Below are 21707 nucleotides of genomic sequence, written 5' to 3'. Positions count from 1 at the left end.
TTCATTAAATTTCAGCTGTTCAGCATATCTTCAGCCGCTTTCAGCAAAATCATTCAGCAAAAAAAGCATTCACACTGCATTTTCGCAGGAAATGCAACTTCTCTAGTTTTTAATTGTTTTAAGGTTTTAACTGTTTTATTGCTTTGACTGTGTTTACAGTTTTTATCCTTGTTTTGGAAGTTTATGTGTTTCACCTCCCTAGTGTTTTTGATTGTTGGGGTACAGCCCTTTGCTCGACAGTATTGTTTTTGAAGTGCTTTATGAGTAAAATTGCATTATTGTATTGTAAAAACTGCAGCTTTATCTGCCTGCTTGCGTGTTCCAGTTTTTCGTTTTTTTTGGGAGGGGGACGGTCACACAGAGATCTGATTGTGGTAAACAGACAATGAGGGAATAGAGAATCTGAGGTCACAGAGGAGTTAAAGAGGGTTCAAAGAGGAGGGATTTACGTGTGTGTGCGTGCGTGTGTGTGTCAGAGAGCAGAGAACATGAAGAGAGGGTATATTTGGCCTTCATGCTGCCTTGCACAAATTTGTCATTGCATGTCGGATGCCATGGAGCACTCTGACGATGAATATCTGTAATGATCCCGCCATGGGTTATGTATGTGTCTGTGTTGAAGTTTTGTGTATTATCTAAATTAGCTATCTGCAGCACTGCAGTAGACCTTGGACTTGAATGATTGAGGGCTTTTAAAAACTCTTTTTTGTCTCGTTTTCTTGTAATGAGGAAGCATTTGAAGGGAAGCAGCAGAACTTTGACTTACACAAGGGACATACAAAAAAACAAAAACCTGATCTAACTTTAGTGTTAAGGCACATTTCTGGAACGTAGCTGTTTTTTGCTGAAAGCGTTCGAGTAAAAATATACAGTTGCAGCAGCATGGGCTAACTCTAAAATCGGCATTCTGGGCGAGCGGCCTTCAAAACTGTTGTGGGAGCGTAAAAAGCTGGGCTATTTAGGCTGAGCGCAGCTGACTTTCATTTAACTTGGCACATGTCTTTTAGGTTAACTGCCCAGAAATACATGGACCTATTTTGATTTTTAACCCAAAGGTCTCAATATTGAATACACAAGTCTGTACCTGTAAGTGTTTCCTGAATATCTCCAAGCATTCTGAAAATTTTTTGGAAATTTGTCTTTTTATGTTTGCGTTCAAGAAGCAAAAGCTTTAAGTTTCTTACACGTGTGTAAACGTCTCGATGGAGGTCAAGTAACGAGCTGACCAACTTCCCTTTCACCGTCTCCCCACGTTTTCATACCTTCAGCTTCTCGTAACGCGACACTTTCAAAGATCTTGGCTGCAGCCTTCCTCCTTTTGTGTAACTGGTTTCCTCCCCTGTCTCCTCGTGGAGCCTTTCCTTTTTCCTGTTGTGCACAAAGCAAAGCTCGAGACAAAGCGGAAACCCTAAAAGATGCATTGTTTCACTTTGTGCAGACATAATTAAACATCAAGTCATGGTGTACTGTATTGTGTTAATTCCGACGTTAGTTTGGCCAAGCACTTGCGCTGTAATAGGTCAATTCGACTCTAAGGCACCTTTTTGTGTGCCTTTTTAACACTTTTTTCACCTTAAAGCCAAATTTTGTTTCATCTCCTTCCTTTATTTCTTAGCTTTCTTGTTAGGATTGTTTTTTGTTGTTTTTTCTCCTAATCTATTACGAAACATTTGGTGTCACTGTCGATCTTCCTTGACAAGCAAAAAAAAACAACTTTTTCTGACGTCTGTTGCAAGCTAAGTCACTACATTTACGACATCGGCATATTGATGTTGCGTCCGTTTGCGTAAAAGGAATAATTGACTTCAGCGTTTTGAAGGGGTGTCACATTTCACTGGAGAACATTTTAACCGTGACTCCTCACGAGTTCACGTCAAGGCCCAAGGTACTGGCTTAGGTGTCGATGTAGAGGTAACGCTGAGAAATTCGATTTTGGCCGACTTAAATGCAATATAACTGTAAAAGCTTTTCTGAGCTCTAATTGCGAGGTGGAGCTTTACTCTAAGGGCTCTATATTTCCCACATTAACGGCCTATCACCATCTCCTCCAGGATTATTAAAGTGCTTTCGTTGGAATTTTTGTTTTTATTAGGATTGAAGCCCAAAAACTGACTGTGTGCAGCTGTGTGTTTGAAGACATGTAGCAGTGATGTGACATACAGCAGGCACCTACTCCTCACATCAATCTTCACATGACTGCTGAGTCTCGACTCGTGACTAATAACTTACTTTCAGTGTGGAGGAGGTGTTCTGTCAACTCATTAGGACTTGCTGAGAAAGACTAATATAAAAAAAGACAAAAGGAACCACTAAACATTTGACTTACTCAGCAGGAGGGAGAAGCCTTAGCTAACTGCTAAAAAACATCATTAGGATAAAATGAGCAGCAGGTATTTAAGTGAAGCAAGTTTAGGTTTAGGTTGCAATTGAAAATTTCTCATTGTGCAGAGAGATTCTGTTATCAGAAATGAACTACATCATCATGAAACAATGACTTGCTGCTCTTTATTTGGTACAGCACAACCTTTAAGCTCAGCACACACACACACACACACGCACACACACACATACACCCACTCATATAGTCTGAACTAAATGTCACATTTCTCTGTCATGATTGTATTGTTTTGAACTTTAGGTTGGTTGTAAAATGTGCCGAGATGTATTAAAATAGCTGGTTGAGCTTATGTGAGGAGGCCGTTTGGATTAAAAGCTGTGCTTCTGAAAAGAGATGTGTGTGTGTGTGTGTGAGAAAGTAATAGCCCTGGTTTGTACCCAGTACCATCTGGTAAATTCCAGCACAGAGGGCATTTTATCTTGCCAGCTCTCTCTTTATGTGTGTGTGCCTCTTTTTCTGTCACACACCCTCCCAGACGTACAGTAAGATGCTCACATGTGCACACACACACACACACACACACACAGCATCACGTGAGTTGTGACTGCGGGGCAGTGCTCTTTTTCTGAAGGAGAAAGGAAAATGCAGCGTTGTGGATATAACTGCTGTCTCGCGGCCGTTCACTCTGCACTCATGTCTCCTCTCTCTTTACACACGTTACATCATTTTATCCTGTTAGCGACTTTATTTTATGTCATGGTATAAATGGGATTCAGTAAAATGTCCCCACTTAAGAAACTAAACTGCAAGTGAATAAATTTCTGTTTTTCTTGAAGAATTACCGCCTGTAAAAGAGAAAAATAGACTTTATTACCTCAGATGCTTTTACACAGTTAGACATTTAGCGCTGGGAGAAGCTCTAAAAAGGACAACCCGAAAGGTTACAAATCAAGCTAATCCTCACAGCAGGTCGTTGACTAAACACTACTGGGGGAGACCACCTAGGAAAGAGGACGCGTGGGCTTTTCAGAAACACTGGAGGGGAAGAGGCGGGAGGAAGAGGGGAAAGCAGAGGTCACACGTTGCTTTGCGCGGGGATGCTTGGGTTTTCACATGGCAGGGGGGCAGGAAAACACAGGCGGGGAAGTCACATTGGTGACATGCCGAGTGATGGAAGTGAAGCAGGGTGAGCAGACCTGACTGCTTCAGAGCAAACGGTCGAACAAAGGAGGGTAAGGACACGACGTTCTTTCTCTGCGATCATCAGCCCTCTGTGTGGCCTCTTCACGCCAACACCACGCTGTCATGCGGCACGCTGACCTTTGAGTATCTGCCGTCCTAAGGACAGTCCTGTAGGCTTGAAAAGGAGTGGTTTTTAGAAAGCTTACTCGGTGCTTGAATATCATACTTATATTTTCTATCAGTGACAGCTTGGATTGGATTAATTCAGTCAGTAGGCACATAGAGATATTTTCAGTTTAATGTTCACTGCATTTTCTTCACTGTTTTTCCACCTACAATATAAAATAAAATAAAAACAGGTCTCAGAAATACTTGTAAATGGTCCAAGCCAATTAAGTCTCCATCGAGAGAAGAAAACAGTCGGATAACGCCATCATCTGTTGTAAAAATTTTAAATATGAAACTCTTGACGCACAGAACCTTGTGAAGCTCTGCTTTCTGTCTTCAGGAGCTTTCGTCTGTCTTGGAAAAGACATTAGTTTTTTTTATGATGTGTTGTACGAGCCCTTTAGAAGTGCTTTTATTCTCCAAACAACCACACTTCCTGATGGCGGCAATTATGTATACTTTATATATAATTATAAATATAGAATATATAGAGAGGGAAATGTTTTTTTAAATAGAGGGATCACTCAGACAGGTTTAGAAATGTGAAAATGACAACAGTAGCTAAAAAAGTCACGGCAGGAGCAATTTCTGAATCTGTTTAGCCATCTTATACATAAATATGATGAGTGTAAAAAAGCACTAAATACTTGCATCAAAGACATTATTTCATTGTCTTAGAACATCTCTTATAGCTTATTTTTATTACACTTAACTGATACTGGTGCTGATTTGGGAATATTTTTTTTATAGCCTGTTCAAATAAATGCACTGAAAACCAAATCCAGTCTACTAAACATGTTTCTGGAACGCTTTGACTTTGTGTAAGTCTCTGCGGGGCGTTTGTGGTTCAGCGGTACAATGGGTGTCCACCAGTTGGAAGACTGGGGTTTCCATCCCCCAGCCACGCCAAGAGCTGAAGTGACCTTGGGCGAGATATTAACCCCTCCCACCACTGCCTCTAATATGCCTATTAGAGTTTATTGACTTGCAGGTGGCTTACGAACCCAGTCCTTTGCTGAAGCTAACGTTGTGAAAAGTCAGCAACTTTGGTCAGCGTATTGTTTGCTTTGTCTTAAGTTGTCATATTCTGGAAGAGCAACATTTGCAATGTTTTCTCGGTGTCAAAATGTGGATAAATCCTGCAACACACTGAGCTCACACCAGCCGTGAGTGAGACTACGTAGACTGCTGTTTGTTAGAAAAGTGTGGTTTACTCTAAACAGTCATTTTGTTGTCGCAAAACCTACTAAACTAACTGTTAGTTGACTTGTGTGTGATGCAAATTCAACCATAGATGACATTCATTCTGAAATAAATCCATCAGACATCTATGATAGTTTGTTACTGTAGAATTATTGTTTCTCAGATCCAGAATTTTCTGGAGAAAATGACAAATGGCTGCTAGTTTCATAGTTGTCTGAAGGAGCAGGGGAATGTTTTTTGTCAGTGAGCTAAAGCATATGGGATTAAATCTGTGTAGGCCAACAGCTGTCTCATGGAAGTCCATACCAACACCAGATGTATTTTCTCAAGCTAAACGTTTTTGACTTCTTGCTTAAACGGGCAAGGGGCAGTTTCAGTTCCTGGTCTCTTTGTGCTCAGGTAATACTGATAAACAGATGCAGCTCTGTGTCACTGATTAGTGCTTTTCTTTGTCTCACCTCTCGCCTTAAATCTGACTCAGAGAGGAGGACGGTCTAGACGCTGACAAAGGGGATGAGCAGAGAATCGATTGAAGCATACAAGAGCAATTTCACGTTTCTGCACACAGCTTAAAAAAAAAACGAGCCTCAGCCACATCCCTAGCAGACTTTTGGGAGAGCGCAAAGATGTTTGTGTGTTCACGTATGTGCGAATGTCAAATTCCTACTAGTCAATGGAAAACCAAAGGAACCGAGTGGATTTTTTCTTTTTTTTTTTTGCTTTGTTCAAAGTCAAGCTTCCTCCTCTTGTTGCCTCTGACCTTTGTTGTTCCTCCTAGAACTTTCTCTGTTTCCTCTCAAGCTCTCTCGTTTCCTACCTCGGTCCCTCACACTCACCTCCAGAAGCGTCAGCATTTCTTCTGTCCTCCTATAGCGTCAGACCTCGTCATTGCTATTATTCTGTCTGCACAGTGTCAGCACTTTGGTGCTGTTGTTGGACCCTGCAAACCTCTGTTGTCTTTTCCCTCCCCTCTGCCGTTCATTCTCTCTTTCAGACAGCCTTTTTAAATTGATTTTAGTGATTTTACTTTCTTTCATTTCCTGCTCTAAAAGCGGTTGATGGGAGTTTTATTTTCCCCTTTTCAAATGAGAGCATTAGTGTCTCCCTTCGCTGTGAGGACAACCGGGTAATTTTCATAAATCTTATAGTCTTACACATGAAGCAGTGTCACCAAAACAGTGTTTTTGTGAAAATTCAAGTTTTTTTTAAATTTCTCACTGTTGGAGACTCAGTATTGCCAGAAAAATGCTAATTTTTCATTTCCGCTTCACTGAATTCAGAGTGTTTGTGACCAAGTGATCAGCGACCCATGTGGCTACAATTTATGCAGCCCATCTTTGAAAAATCGTGCTTTACTTTATTCTAGGCTGCGCACATTATTTCATGGCCCACCTCATGGCCCATACTCAGCTCACTTTGTACCCACCTTGGGCAGCTGCCGCCATGTTTCAGATTTAATCTACTTGAAAATGAAGAAGGGCAGATTTGGACCAGGTTTTAATATTTATATTTTATAGCCTGTGTGGTTTTTAGACCTGGATGTGTTTCTGTCAGAGGAGAGCTTCAGCTCTTGAGACAAGTTGAAGACACAAAGTTGAGATGGGTTGGAGATGCATGCGACCACTCTGTTACTATTTTCAGAGAAAATATGTTTCACAAACAAGACTTCAAGCCTCTGCGACCCGAGCCAGGACACTGAGAACCTCTGTAAATGTTGCAAGATATCCTGGAGACTCCCTCACAAATATTGTTGCCAAGAGATACTATCTTTGCTTGGTCTGTAATCATGTGAAATAGCTCAGATAAAAGAAAATATTTTTTTCATACATATAGGTGTATCCTACACAAATCTTTTTGAAGGTTTGCCCTTTTCCCGAGAAGCTGCAATTATAAATGCTGCAGTATTAACCAATATTACTTGTTTTTTTCTTTTTTTAAATGCTGTGACATGCCTTTAAGGGCAATTGAAGTGACCTAAAGCCAATCTGAGCAGTAAAACTTGCGGTCGGGCACAGGGCTGCGTGCCTTAGTGGCACTCCTCTGAAGAGTCTTATCTTATCAAAGCCACCCATTATTAGATAAACGGTTGCGATTGGACCACATGGAAAAAGACCGGGTGCAAATCTGTCCGTGTGGGAGGAAGACCAAACAGATCCAGCCAGAGCAAACAAAACCTAAGCTCTCTGATTCGACCAGTTCTCGGGCTGCTTTCACTGGCTTCCTCCTGCTTCACAAACACAGCAGTGAGTAAAACTGTCCGTCAGCTCCTGCATCATCATCATCATCCACCTCACATCCTTTTTGCTCCACGAAAACCCACAAAAAAGAGCTCTCTCTCTTTTTTTTTTTTCTGAATGCACGTGCAGGAAGAGAAGAACCTGAAGCAGTTTATTTGTTACGCCGTGGTTCACATTAGGCATGTTAATTTGGCTCGGGGAGAGATTAGGCATTTTAACGTGCGAAGCCTCGTTCTTAACAGAGCAACGAGAACGAGAGGCGGCTGCGGAGAGTAAACCTGCCTTGACTCCTTGTGACAGCTCTGATCACACGCACGAAGGAACACGTGGAAGGTGTGATCAAAGGCGGCTACCATGAGGAGGGAATGCAATCAAGGGTGTGTTTGTGTGTGTTAAACAAGGACTTTTCTTTATTGAGAAAATGTCAGGAAGCAGGAGGATGATGTCATGACAGGCAGCCCTCACTGTGTTGTAAGAAAGGTGGAGCTGCTGACGGATTTAAGATTTTATGCTGCAATTCGTTTTCCTCGGAAGTCAGAACTAGGATCTGGGAATCACATCTCACCCAGCTTAACTGTCCTCCAGTAGCAGATTGGAAAACCAGTGTGATTTTGCTAATTGTTGCGCTTAGTTAACATTACAAGTTGACAGTGACGTGTCTGTCAGTATTTCATGCACTCAGACTCTGTAACAACACGTTCCCTGTCAGAGGTTGTACAGTACTACCTGTGAGACTGGGATACAAAGAGGCACAAGTACAAATAAATAGTTAATTTCTGCAGCTATTATCACTTTTTATGCATAATGCAGGCGTATCAGAGTGCAGGCAAGAGCTGCTGTTTCCTGTGACAGAAAGTAGAAGAAGGAGAGGAGCGGAAGGATATTAGCTTGTGATAGGGATGTTGTTTAAAAGGTTATGTCTTTTTTAATGATGGTGAAAAAAGAGACAAGAGCCTGGAGTGAAATATGAGCCACAGTGATGCAACAGAATAATGAGACATTTCACTGATAGGAGACAGAAAGTCAAAGAGAAAGGGTGTTCTGTTACCTATTCTTTTAGGCAAAGACTGTAGAAAAAATAGCAAAAAATAAAACTTAAAAGGACAGTACTGATTTTTTAAATGTGGTTTTCTGTGGAAAGGGTATGAACAATTATTGTAGAAAGCTCTTTGGTTGCCCACAGTTTGGAGAATTGAAACTTTTGAGTTTGGAGTTGTTTTAAGACAGCATCCTTTGGTCTTGGCCTCGCTCCGACTAGCCACCTGCTTGTCAGTTTGTCAAAATAAAACTCTGTTTCTACAAACTGAAGTTGTTCAAAGAGCTATCTAACACAGGTAAGATAATAGTAACTATGATAATTCATAACCTTTCCACAGAATGTAGACAGTTTCAGAAAACAAGAAAATAAATCCACAACACTTCAATAATAAATCAAGCGTTTCTCTCTTCTTTTCTTCCCAGTTTAGTTCTGTATTAGCAGAGGGTCTGTCCACTTTATGCTTTTAAAATGCCACATATTATCCAAGGCTGCAATGAAGGAAAATCATCATTTAAAGCTATTAACACTGTTTGTGCTACAGGATGCTTGAATGCGGCTCCGCAAAGTGCATCTGATAAAGGTCAGCGGTGTCTGTTCTTAGCTATTCCCTTAAAGTGGATTATCTCTTTAATGATTAATGACCCTACGAGAGCCTGAGCAGGAAGGCTGCTGGTGTTTTATGGTCACCGAGGTGGCTGCTCACTTTACTCAGAAACAAGCAGGACGGAAAACTGCGCCGTGATTTGATCCGACGCCAGCAAGGTCACATGTTTGGCCTCAGAAGTAGCAAACAAAACCACCTAAACCATGTAGACCAGGTTGATATATTGTGCTTCGGTTATAAATATTAATGCTTCGGTTGTTATAGATTGGAAGCCTGTCATTTTTAGGCAGTTCGGACTGTACGCACTCCTCAAAATGCATCCATTTATAATAAAGTACATTTTATCTGATGATCAGCTGCAGAAATGACAAACTTATTACCTGTAAAACCAACATGTTATGCAGAAAATAAGAAACGGGACTTACAAATGTGCTGCCTGTGAGTTCAGAGCTCTCTCTATAGTAGAACTAAATGGTTGTTGTAATTCTTCGAGAAATCCTATTAATCATATTGTAGAGACAAATCAATAATGGAGGTTATGCTTCTGTGATTATAGCAAAACATCAGAGCTGCGTGTTACATTTTGTATGACAGTCACAGAATAAATAATTAAACCCTTTGTTTTGCCTTCAATCTTTTGAATGTATGAATACATCAGGCGTAAAACAAATCAGCAGTTTTCTGAACTCTGCACTCAGACAAAGGTTCACAGGCAGAGAGTACATAATGTGAAATGTCACAACTCTGAAAAGCAGCTAATCACAAAGCGATAAACAACTCGGGGCTCGAAAATCTTCACGTTGTGATCCACCTGTTCCCTCTGTGTTTATGTCAGTTTGACACGAGCGTGGAGAGGACATCCACTCCGTGCATGTACGGGGGGAAAAAACAAGACAAAATGGCTCAGATGACTAACTAGCTTCGTGGTTAATACAAGTGTTGGCATGGCAACCGGCAGAGCACGGCTGCAGGCACATTCAGCGGGATGGGAGTAAGCCTCCACCAGTCGGGCTGCCCGCGCGGAGCTCTGCTCTTTGCTCGGGCGGCGGGAGTTAACGTCGACAGTTTGTTCCAGCATAAGAAGTTCGAGCGACAGAAGCTTTGTTCCCTCGAAGTCGTGCACCTGACGGAAACGCCTCAAACCGCCAGTTTCTTTCCCTTCTGATGTTCACACAAAGTTATAAAGAGTCATCGCTTTTTCCTTTTCTGTGGCCACAGTTTCTGTTCATTCCATTCTTTAAGATCTCACCTGTTCTTACCTCCTTCATGGAAACAGGTGCGTGTTTGGAATTACAAGCCGCGAAGTAGGTCAATAAGTAACCGCGGCCCTCCAGCGATTGCAGCAATATCATAAATGTGATGAAGTTAATAATAAACAAACTTCATCTGGGTCAAGGTTCCTCTGTTGTTTTTGATGTGCTGTCAGCAGAAAACGCTGTTTTAGTCCTCAGCACGCTGAAGGAAAGCACAAGCTGCATATAGATGGCCTCAATAATCCTCCAAGCTTTATTGACTTTTTTCGCAACAAGAATGATATTTATAATCAGTTCTTTTTTATTCTGTTTTGTACCCGAGCACATTGTTTTATAAGCCTGTAAAAACTGGGATCATAACATTAAGGCACAGCTCACATTTAGTGTAACTTTACTGCCACTTAGAAAAGTATCTATAATTGAAATACTTGACACTAAGTACTGTTATATGATTTGCTCTGGTTTGTGAAATAGTCTGTAAAAAGAACAAGTTCACAAAGTTAAATTGGGAACCATTAGTTGTGCGCGTTTCATCTAAAAACATTGCTTATAAACATATAAATTAGGTAACTGTGACATATATATCCACATTACAGTGAAAATCACTGCAGCTTTTAATACTGTGATAGTTTGGAGCTCATAAGTTCATATTTGTTGGGTTTCTGAGCACAGATTGGACTTTAGTTTTATAGTTTATTATATTTTTAAAAAAGGGCAATCTAGAGACAAAATATAAACCCCTTTTCACATTTCTTTAACTTGAAACAATCATTTACTGATATAAAAAGAAAAGAATTATGTAAATCTTGAGGTTTTTTTTATTGTATATATATATTTCTGATTACATTTAAATTGGACTCATTTTATTTTAGTCTTGTTGACCTGAGGGGAGGGACATTTTTCTCCCCTAAAAGGTTCGAGAACCACTGACTTAATGTGACGCATTTCTGCTCGAATCCCGGCCCCAAACAGCACATTAGTAGCTTCTGAGACGAGCCACAGTTTGTCTTTTTAAAGTCTTAAAATACCTAATAAAGAGCTCGTGTTTGTGAGAGGAAAAAGAAACTTTACAAAGTAAAATTTAAAACCTGAAAGATGATTGCAGTCCCCTCTGTTGCGCCAGACATCCAGACTCTGAGATTACAAATATCTTTCCTAAAAAAAACAGCTTTGCTTCTTGTTTCTTTCAGTTGTTGATGTGTAACCACACTGTGAATGTGAACAAACACAAAGAGGAAAGAAATCATACAAACAGCCCCGTTCCATATTACTGTAATAAATAGATTAGGTGAATTATCAAAAGTTCTTATTTTCTCACAATTTTAGCTTCTGAGGAAGTTATTCACTCATATTCTCTAAATGTACTTCTTTCAGCGTGGTTTTAATGAAAGAAAACGTTGTCATCTCTATCTAATTTATCTGGGGTTAAGCACTTGCGGTAACTTCTAATGCATTTGCAAAACTGATAAGACTAATTGGAAGCCTGGATGAATGTCTCTCAAGTTGCACTTTCTCTTCATAGCCCCCCCACCCCCACCCCCCCAGTCCTTGTTTGTTCACACTTTGTCAAACGAGCCAGAACCATTGTGTCTGCTGCTGTTTAGCAACTAGTGTTTATTAAAATGAGTTTGCAGCCCAACATCGGTGCCAGAAAGGAAAGCACTTAGCTATAATAATCAAGCAAATCTGCCTCGTGTAATTCAAACGGGATTTGGGTTTTTTTTTGTTGTTTTTTTAAGTGCTGCTCTTAGCCAAAAAGTCTCTGAATTTTATGCGCAAGTCAGAGCCCACCGAGCGCAGCTGCCCTCGCTTAAAAGGAGACCACGGTCGAGCTGATCGCCCACCTTCTCCCTTAAATTCATTCATACAGTTACGAGTCTGCACCGACAGCAGCGCCCAGCCTTTCTGCATAGTCTACATATAAAGCTGCTCGAATATATTCCCACAGGAAGGCTTCCCACTCTGTAATTTGTTGACTGCTGCAGAGGGTCTAAAGAGCAGCAGAAGTCTTTAATGCACTTGTAAACACAAGCACACATAAACATATATACATACACACACACACACATACAATCTGCTGGCTCGAGAACGAGTTGAGAGCTGTACTCAGGATGGAATAATTATAGGTGGCATTGAGTTTCCTGCGCCGCTCATCGGGCAAACAGTGTTTAGCCAAAAGCTCGCTTCGCATGTTTACACCACGGCACTAGTTGGCAGCAGGGCCACGTTATTGTAGCGCGTCTTGAGTGTTTGCAGTGGGGCGGGGGGGGGGCCTGACAAGCTCAGAGCTGCGTCGCCGGGTTCCTCTCCAGGTAGCTTGTTTCTTTGCGTTTGTGCTTTCAGATTCTGCCAGAAGGGCTCGGAGCATTTCGACAGAACTTGCACTAAACAGACACTCTCACATCCGAGCGTTGCAACAGAGCAACACTCGCCTTGTTCCCTCTTCTTTCAGCTCCCATCAAGCAGTGAAACATTCGTCTGATTCTTGACATTTTTTATCTGGCATTCACAAGTAAATGGTATTATGCCCGTAGAAATGTATATATTCACACGCTGCGTTTAAAAGCACAAAGAGGTGCCCTTTTCAGTACCTGCAGCTTCTGTATTTGTTCGAGAAAATAGATTCTAATTGAATATACTTCCTTGAGCTGCAGTGAAACCTCATTACCAACCTTTTTGCTGAAGAGAATCCAGGAAGGAGGCACGGTGACCCTCGGGGAGAAGTGAGGGAAAGAGAGAAAATTAGGCACAAGAGAAGACAATGTATTCAGCATACGTGGAATCAGAGGATCTGACGAGAAAAGGCAAACGAAGCTCATCATGCATAGATATGCATTCTGAAGAAAAGTACAAAATATTCAGCTTCAGTGCAAGTTTTTCCTCAAAAATGCAGCTGCACCTTCTAATCTAACTTCCTGTTTGGAGTACTGGTTAGCACATGCTTCCAACACTTCTGTAGTTTGTGTGAAAACCCTTACAGAACATTTGATTTGTGCCATCATCAACCCAGACACCAACTCTCATACAAAGCATGAAAGCATCTGCACTGATGATATATCTCTCCTTTTAGGTATTTGCCTTCTGTTTATATGGTAGCGAGGAATAGGGAGAGAATTGCTTGAAGGTATAAAGGGATCAAAGACATGCGAGGCGGCCTTCGCAGCGACACGTTGTAGCGGCTGATATGAGAAGGTCCGCCTCGTTGAGCTGTGTTCAGCGCCGAGCCTCTTGGTATTCTGACCTTGTGCATCTCTCTACTGTACTCTGTGCAGACTCAGAGAGTGACTGAATGGGGTGGAGTGAGTGTCGAGCGAAGCAGACGGAGCGAGTGAAAGGATGCAGAGATCTCTGCGAGGAGGAGGGGGTGGGGGTGGGGGGGAGCCAGGAGCCAGCGCGATGTGACATGAAAAGTGGGCCGGAGTGTATGCGTGCGCGAGGGGGTGAAGCCATCTTGTAGGTGTTATCAGGTTAAGCCACCCACGGCTGCTTGTAACCATGGCGACACCGTGGTTGCAGACAGGTGTTCGGCAAGGAGGAAGCAGGACTGCCTCTGTGTTCAAAGGGGCTTCTTCTTCTTCTTCTTCTGTGAGTTTTTGTTCTTGCGTCTCAGATTTGACGGTCACTTTTGCTCGACATCCCCGCTTCGTCATCGGTATTGTTGAATCGTTTTTTTTTATAAACTACAGCAGGGGACAGCAGTGTATTTTTAATGGTGTTTTTTTGTGCATTTGCCTTTTTAATTTATTTTTTGTTAAGCAGCAGAAGCTCATGCACGCTGTGTGTATGGGAGCATCTTTGACTCTTTCCCCGAATGCTTATATGTGCACACTGTACATTATGTGCTGCAAACTCACAATTAAACCCGAGGCAAACTTAAAACTTCCAGGTTTTTTTTTTTGACCTCTGATTCAGAAAGCAGCCTTTGCATCTCGCCCCACATTCGGCTGATTAACCCTGGAGGGAATATGATTATTTTTTTGTTTTAAAAGGGTAAATCAGAGTTGGTTCAATCAACTCTGAGACCACTTTATGATTGATTACTGACAAAAAGCTACCATCGGTGGAGTGCCTATACAGTATATTGATTCTCCATGGCGATGAGCAGCTGGGGAGCAGAGACTGTTTTTAATCCCGTGTGTATGTGTGGGTTTGTTTATGTCTCTGTATGCCTTGACCGCGCTTAAACCTATAAGCTGATTTGGCAGCGTGTTTACAGAGATCTCAGTTTCAATCCGTCAGTGTTAGCCCTGTTACATCATCAGAGTCATCTCCACGCACAAGTATTTGTATATAATTTCGGCATATTATAGATGTGTGTGTGTGTGTGTGTGGGCATGGTCCAGCAGAGTGGGCTTGGTGCGACAGGGGGGAGTGTGGAGTGGAGACACGGTCAACAATGACACACGTGCTTTTGCCATGTGTTCGCCGCGGGCCAGCCGCACGAATACGGCAAGCAGAGGCCCATCACATCCTGCTGCTGCGGCTCATAAAGACACACACTGACTAAAACCCGAATCCTGCCAGATAGAAGAGGAACTTTGATCTGCTTCTCGATACTAGACAGTTTAATTGCTGTGCAGATTAATATTTTAACACCAAAGCACCCAGCTTACTTCAGTGTTTTGTAGCTGCGTCTAAAATGAGAAATGCAAAGACATGTGTTGTCAAGGAGGATGTATCTGTGCTTTCACTAAATACCCAGAAAGACTGGCAACAACCGCTAATTATTTTCTCAGCACATTGATGCATCCTTTTCGAAACGCCCATTTCACCAGTCCTAAAGGGGCATCTCAGTATATGAGTCTGACCTCTGACCTCTGAGTGTAACGTGCCCCATGGGAACACGAGCAGCGCATTATTAGTCATTTCTATGTGACTTTTTTGTCACTGCTGACTGCTAGAATAAGTTATTTGTGGCAGAGTTCACATTGCAACAACCTTTTATTATTCCACACCAACTGGAACCTGTTTGTTTGTGGGCAGTGAGATCTAAGTTTGGCTGTTTTGATGTTGTGGAGGTGTTCTTTGTCCCTCTCTTAAAAAAAAAAATCTGCTTAATGTCTGTGTGCTTGTTTTAAAACCCTACTCCAGTTCAGGAAATTAATCTAAAAATCCATAAAATTAAAACACAGAATCCTAGTCGCCTTAAATTCACGGAAACAAAGCTAAATTTTAACATTAGTATATCTTGCATGTATTTTCCAGCTGACTGCCAGAGCATTGAGGCTAGCTTCAGAAAATCTGATCTGTTGCAGACACTGATAAGCCATAACATTATGACCACCTCCTTATTGCAGCGTAGGTCTTTCTGCTACTACCCAAAGAGCTCCGACAGGTCAGGACATGAGTATCCTGAAGCATCTGGTACCAGAATGTACATCACTCGGGCCATGTTTGTTTTCATTTACGGTTCATGTGGATTAGACTCGCTTCAGTTGCCTAAACAACCCATCCGTTTGGTATCTAGGCAGTCTTCAGGCTGGGCGAACACCTCAGACTCTCTGTCGTGTTCTTTGACTCTTTCCTCAGCAGTTTTTTGCTGGGTGGTGTCATTGCCGTCTTGTTAAAGTGGGGCCGCAAACGGATGGGTGTGCTGTTGCCATATGTGGAGGACGTGAGGGGTCTGCGAGGTTGTTTATGTAGGTGGTGAGTGTCAACACATCATCCATGGAAACACCAGGATGCAGTTTTTTTTTTTTTTTTCCCAACTGAATGATGCATTGTAACAAGATGAGAAGTGGGTTTTTTAATTTTTTTCTCTCAGAGAATTTAAGGCTTGCCTGATGGCTGTATGTTGGGTAAAAATAAAACTGGGTAAAAAAGACATGTAGCTGCAAGCGCACTGACTTTGCTAATATTTAAAGAGAAGAACCTGGCAAACTGCCAGTGAGGCACAGAACTAGAACCCAGTTGGAGTTGGAGCAACAGATGGGAGTTGATCCGGTAGAAGGATGCTCCACGCGATCTTCGTATCTCATTAAATAATTTTCTTGGATCGGTTTTCACGCACAGTACTCATGTATCCTTTGTCTTGTGTGGTGTTTTGCAGATAAACCTACGACTTATTTTAGTCAGCGGAAAGACGAAAGAGTTCCTCTTCTCTCCCAACGACTCAGCAGCCGACATCGCCAAACATGTTTATGACAACTGGCCAATGGGTGAGTAGCTCTTGATTGTTTCTGACAGTGGTGGTAGGCAGTGAAGTACCTCTGTTCTGCATCTGCAGTGTAAGTTTGAAAGTAATTCCAAATTCCTACAGTGCTCGAGAGTATCAACCTTTAATTGGACATTTGAGCCACACATTATTTCTTTATGTTTTTCCTCAAAGAGGTTAAACTTTCTCAGAAGTTTTCAAATGGTCTTGGTTGGTAGTTTTTAGTGCTTTCGATGCTTTTCACCTGCACTGACCAATATAAATCATTTAACTATAGAAAGGTAACTAACTAACTGAAAGAATGAAGCTGTTTTTTGTCTGCAGCAAACTTGGCCAACAAATAAGTTTAAACAGGATCTTATGGCACTTGATTAAGGGGCCTGTCACAAAGAGAATTTGTTTTCATTTATCTTGAATCTGCAAAAAATGCCTTAAGATATGTCAAGTTTTCAGCAAATAGCTTTTTGTGAATCACAAATTTTCTGTAAAATTGTGATATTGTCAGCAAGTTTATAATGTAAAGAATTGGTTGCGAAATATGTCCCTGCGACACACTTCTAGTAACAAAAGACCTTAAGACACAAGTCAAAGGAGTTTCTTTAAAGCGTCTCTTAAGAGCCTTTTTATGCTTAAATGGTTCAAAGGTCAGTTTTAAGTGGCCTAACCTAAAAATCTTATGAAATAATTAAGTAATGGACTTAAATGGTAAAAAAAGAAGCCAAAGTTCAAGAAAGAAACAAAACTTTGAACAACCTTCACAAGGCTTGAGAAGATCAATTTACAAATTATTAGAAAATCTGTCGCTTAGACACAGAATATAAAGAAATGAGCGGTGCGGGATTGAAATCGATTTTCACATTGCTTGAATAATCCAAATCCATGTGACTTGACTATAGAGTTCCTTAAAAACATCTATTATTTGTATATGGATTTTTTTTGATTAAACCCGAAATAATCCCTAATTTACAAATTGTGTGACAGAGCTTCATGGGTTGTGATTTAGCTGCCTGAACCACGAGTTTCCTTTGAGTTTATCTGCCCTCTGTCATAACATTGCTTCTCGCTGCAGCAGGCTGGTTGAAAGAGACAAAAAAAAAAAGCTATGGACAGGCTGTACACGATGGAAAATCAATGAACTATACCACAGATTTCAAAACTGCTCCAGCCCTAAGTTCAGTAAAGTGCGCAGAAATCAGTCACTTAAGAGTTCGTCGGGCAATTACATAATGCTTTTAACAGTTCTTCACATGTAATTATTGTAATAATCCTTGAAGTAGTCACAAGTGTTTAATGGTGAAGTTCCCATTCTCCACTGACACTTTGCTGACTTTGTATCCAAGTGCTAAGAGTTTTATTTATCCACGAGTCTGTAACGCTCATTTGTGTGACGTTACATTGTCGAGGTTGCACAGAGGCGACGCAGTTTTCAGGTGTCACTTTGCATCGAAGCAGGTAATTTGAATATCCTTCCATATGAAGCTCTGTGTAGCAGTGTGGAAAAGCTTAGATCTTTGGTGTTGGGTAGCTGGTGTGAACTCCTTTTAGCCTGATTATCATTGCTTAAAGGAATGTGGGATCTGAGTAATAGAACCACCCCTCTTACGCTGTTACAGCAGAGAATAAATTTATCTGATACTCTTGATCTTCCTCCACCTTCAATACTCAAACAGCTGTGGCGCTTTCCTCAGGGTGTGCGAATGAAGTGCCGTTCCAGTGGAGCTCACGGTTCGAGAGAAAAATTCAAATTGCGCAAACGAGGTCGGCTTCTCCCGGACGACGGGAGTTTCTGTTCGGCCCTGTCAGTTTTGGACGCGCCCCGTGTTCCTCCCGGACAAACTGAGCTTCATGAGAACCCGAGCAGGGACTCTGTTAGCAACAACACCCTCGACTTAACTAGAGACAAACATCTGGTGGCCAGACTCTGCTGCCAAACAGCTCCCTCCGCTGTTTTTTTTGTTTTCTTATATAATGCACTTTACTTTCGTCTCCAGCACTTCTCAGTCCACACCTTATGTGTGTTTTGCCAATACTCTCAAGTCCTTCAGCATGTCTCAGAAAGCCCAAATAGTTTACATTCTTGATTGAAAATCACAAGAAGTCAGCCTAAATATGCCACATTACCTTCTGTGTGTCTAAGGTTTGGTTTTTATTCCATTCGGAGACTGAGTTTGTTTCATATTGGTGGAATAGCACTATAAATTGAACTGATTTCCATCACATTAGTTGTGCTGAACTCCATTACTGTCTCGTTGTTCTAAAATTCCTAAAAACCTAATTTAGAGTCTGGGAGCAATAGACAGCGATGTTCAATTATTGCAGGTTTTGCACTAAGTTCAATTTCAGGGATGTGAAAGATTCCTAAATTTTATGCATTAGCCAGCACTTGTTTTTCATGTGTTCGTAAATTATGCAATGACATTTCTGTGTTGAAAAAACAAAGAAGGATTCAGAGAGAGCCTAACGTGAACTGAGCCAGAATGAGAAACATTCAGACCTTTCCCTTCATCCCCCTGCATAAGAGTTTCTTCTTAACTCCCCCCCCCCCTCCTTCTGTCTGTTTCTTTCTGTTCCTGTTAGACTGGGAAGAGGAGCAGGTCAGCAGTCCAAACATCCTGAGGCTCATCTACCAGGGACGTTTTCTACACGGCAACGTAACACTAGGAGGTGAGAAAACACCGGAGCTACGCCGCCCAGACGAAAATGCCCGCGCGCTCGCGGACGTGCGCACAAAGTCGCAGCAGTGTGCTGCTGGAAAGTTCTTTGCTGTTCTCATCTTTTTTCCCCGAGCCGCAGAACAGAGGTACCTCAGTGCTCTGGACAAGCCTGCTTTGACGGAGGAAGGGAGGAGAGAGGAAACAGAGAGAAAGAGGCGAAAGAGGCTGGTCAGGAAAATGTGGGAAGACTGGCTTTGGTGTAGACTGCGGGATAGACAAAGAAGCAACAGAGAAGGGGGGGGGCAGCTGAAGTGAATAAAAAAGGATGCCCTCTTTGGTGGGGGATTCACCCCACTTATCGCTAGCTTTTAGGCTTTTTTTATCTGCCTAACTTGATTTTGATTTTACCCTTTTTGGTGGTTAATCTAGTTATGACCGTCCACATCACATTTGCACTCATCCCATCTGTGCCGTCCATCAGATAATTATGTTACTGTTAATCTAACGTGTATAGGTGAAGACACAAAATCTCGTTAGAGTGAGCCAAAAAATTCCCCACAGCTCTAAAACGCAATACAAGGAAAGAAAAAAAAAGGGTTTGTTCCTTTTAGCTTCAGGTAACATTTGAGGTAAAATGAACCAATAGAGATTTAACTGTCAGAAGCTGTTTTCACTCATGAACTACAGTTCCCAGAGATCTCCCTGAGCTGGGGGTGGGGGGGTGGGAGATGCACACGTTTGGCTGTTTTTGAGCCAAACTTATTTAGGAAATTTTCCACCCAGTTCCCTGTCAAAGTGTCCAGAAAATTGAGAGAATGTGCAGAAACACGACGGCGACTGTTCCGGGGCATTTGCTCCAAGTTTGCGAGCGTGTCTGCCGTGTGTCCCTGCATGTTCATCTCAGGAATCTCTAGTTTTCATGTGAGGGAAAATGGCTAGAGATGTTCAGCAGTTAACAAGCACTCAATAAACTCCAGTTCTACCAGATCCAATAACTGCAGCCTGCTTGTAGTTTCTACCCGTACAGAGTGTCAGATGATACAGAAAGCTGAAACATGAACACCAATAAGTAAGATTTCACAGGTTTCATAACTGAGTAAGAAATCAATGAGGCCTTTTTTTTTTCCTCCCTTAAGATGACTTGAGAGTAACCATTAGTGATGCAGTTAGATGGACTTGTCCTGGATCATTAATTAAAACACTCAGCATTAGTATAGCCGCTGTCGTGAAGAATAAGCTAGTTGGACTGCTTTTGGGTTGCGGAATAAGTAAAAAATCAACTTCTGAACCTGCTGCTAGTTCACTGATGGATTTCCTTTAATATGGGAAAGGAAAAGAAGGTCTGTAGCATTAAAGAAGGACATGCCACAGGCCGATGCTCCCTCAAAGATACTCCAAGTAGGAAGTAGGAGGTGCTCTGTCTACACAGAGGTGCACAAAGACCCCACCTATTAATATAATAAATATCATCATATGATTAACTGGGGTCTGTCAGAGCCCAATTGTTGGGTTCATGAAGGTATTTCTAAGCTGTTTTTCTGACCTCACTGCTGTCCAGCTGTGGAGGGCTACAAATGTAGGGGAGTGCTGCCATGATGTGGAGGATAAGATTGGTCTACAAAATGGTTTAGGAAGGTGACAAGTTTCAAATTAAGATTTATGTGAATGCAAAGATGGAGTGGAACAAAAGGAACATGGCTACTTGTGTTACCTGTCGGTGGTCATAATGTTATGGCTGATATATGTTTATGGGTTTGAGTATTTTGTAGCACTCTGCTAATAGTTAATAAAAGATGATATAGATGTGCTCTTTATTGTTATTTTTAAAATTGATTCATATTGTTTTTTAGTTTATTTCTTTGTTTGTTTTCCCCCCTAATTTATCAGTCGGTACGTTGTTCAAATCCCTGAATCAGATGCAGTTTTGTGTTATGGACATCTTAGACACTGTCAGACCTCAGGACATTATTATTCAGCACCAGAACAACCCGTCACTCGTGCATTTTGACACCTGCAGCAGCAGCTTACTTCTCCGTACGCTGACACACAGTCCTGCCAAGTCTGCTTTAATTTCTACGCAAGTCTGAAAAGCCGCTGAAGAGTGAAATGATACTGATGTCGGATGACATTGTACAGACTGAACGTGACCTTTGCATCCTTCGTTCTTCTCTCCTCTGCTCTCATTTCTCCCATGCTAGCTCTGAAGCTGCCCCTGGGGAGGACCACAGTGATGCATTTAGTTGCCAGAGAGACTTTGCCTGAGCCAAATTCCCAAGGTAACCGGCTTTCTATTTCTCTCTCTCTCCCTTTTTCTTCTTTTCAGAAGTCTTTTCACAAGCTGAAAAACTTTAAATGTTCTGCTTCCAGCAGCCATTATTTATTTCTACACATGGCTTCTGTTTCAGGAACAGCCACTAGTGCAAATAATTGGCTCCTTTAAGTGTATCCCCAAGATACAGCACAGTGTGCGGAATATAGAGCTGGAATAAATCACACTGGATGACAGGCTTCCTTTTTTTATGACTGTTTGATTTGATTTTACCTGTAGATTACATCCAACAAATCTTCAATTTGCAATGCAAGTTGAAGAAACAAGTGTAAGTAAAAAAACAAAACTTTCAGTTCACTTCAGGAGAAAATATTTTGGGCAAGAAGAATTACAAGGAGAGATTTATTCAAAAGCAAAAAAACCCAAGAAATAATTTTGACTTTTGCTGTCAGTATTTGACAGATTTTAGCTCGTTCCTACAGAACAGCTTCAGCTCTGAGATGGTAGTGGGATCCCTGCTGGCTTCATGTCCTTCCACAGAGGTTTATGGATTCAGGTCACATTTCTGACTATCACTATCAATCATTCTGAATGGCATTGTTTTTT

At 41.6% G+C, this 21707-nt stretch overlaps 1 protein-coding gene across 1 annotated transcript in view; it reads left to right on the top strand.

Moving 5' to 3' along the window:
* Positions 1-21707, top strand: part of ubl3a (ubiquitin-like 3a) — a 37610-nt gene that overhangs the window by 13806 nt on the left and 2097 nt on the right. The window contains exons 2-4 of the mRNA XM_017418195.3: positions 16074-16182; positions 18756-18842; positions 21031-21108. Coding sequence (XP_017273684.1) covers positions 16074-16182; positions 18756-18842; positions 21031-21108 — 274 coding nt within the window. The remainder of the gene's footprint in view (positions 1-16073; positions 16183-18755; positions 18843-21030; positions 21109-21707) is intronic.

This window comes from Kryptolebias marmoratus, linkage group LG13 (genome assembly GCF_001649575.2).
Source record: "Kryptolebias marmoratus isolate JLee-2015 linkage group LG13, ASM164957v2, whole genome shotgun sequence".
Taxonomy (NCBI): domain Eukaryota; kingdom Metazoa; phylum Chordata; class Actinopteri; order Cyprinodontiformes; family Rivulidae; genus Kryptolebias; species Kryptolebias marmoratus.
Note: the sequence above shows the minus strand (reverse complement) of the source record. Positions and strands in the feature narration are given on the sequence as shown.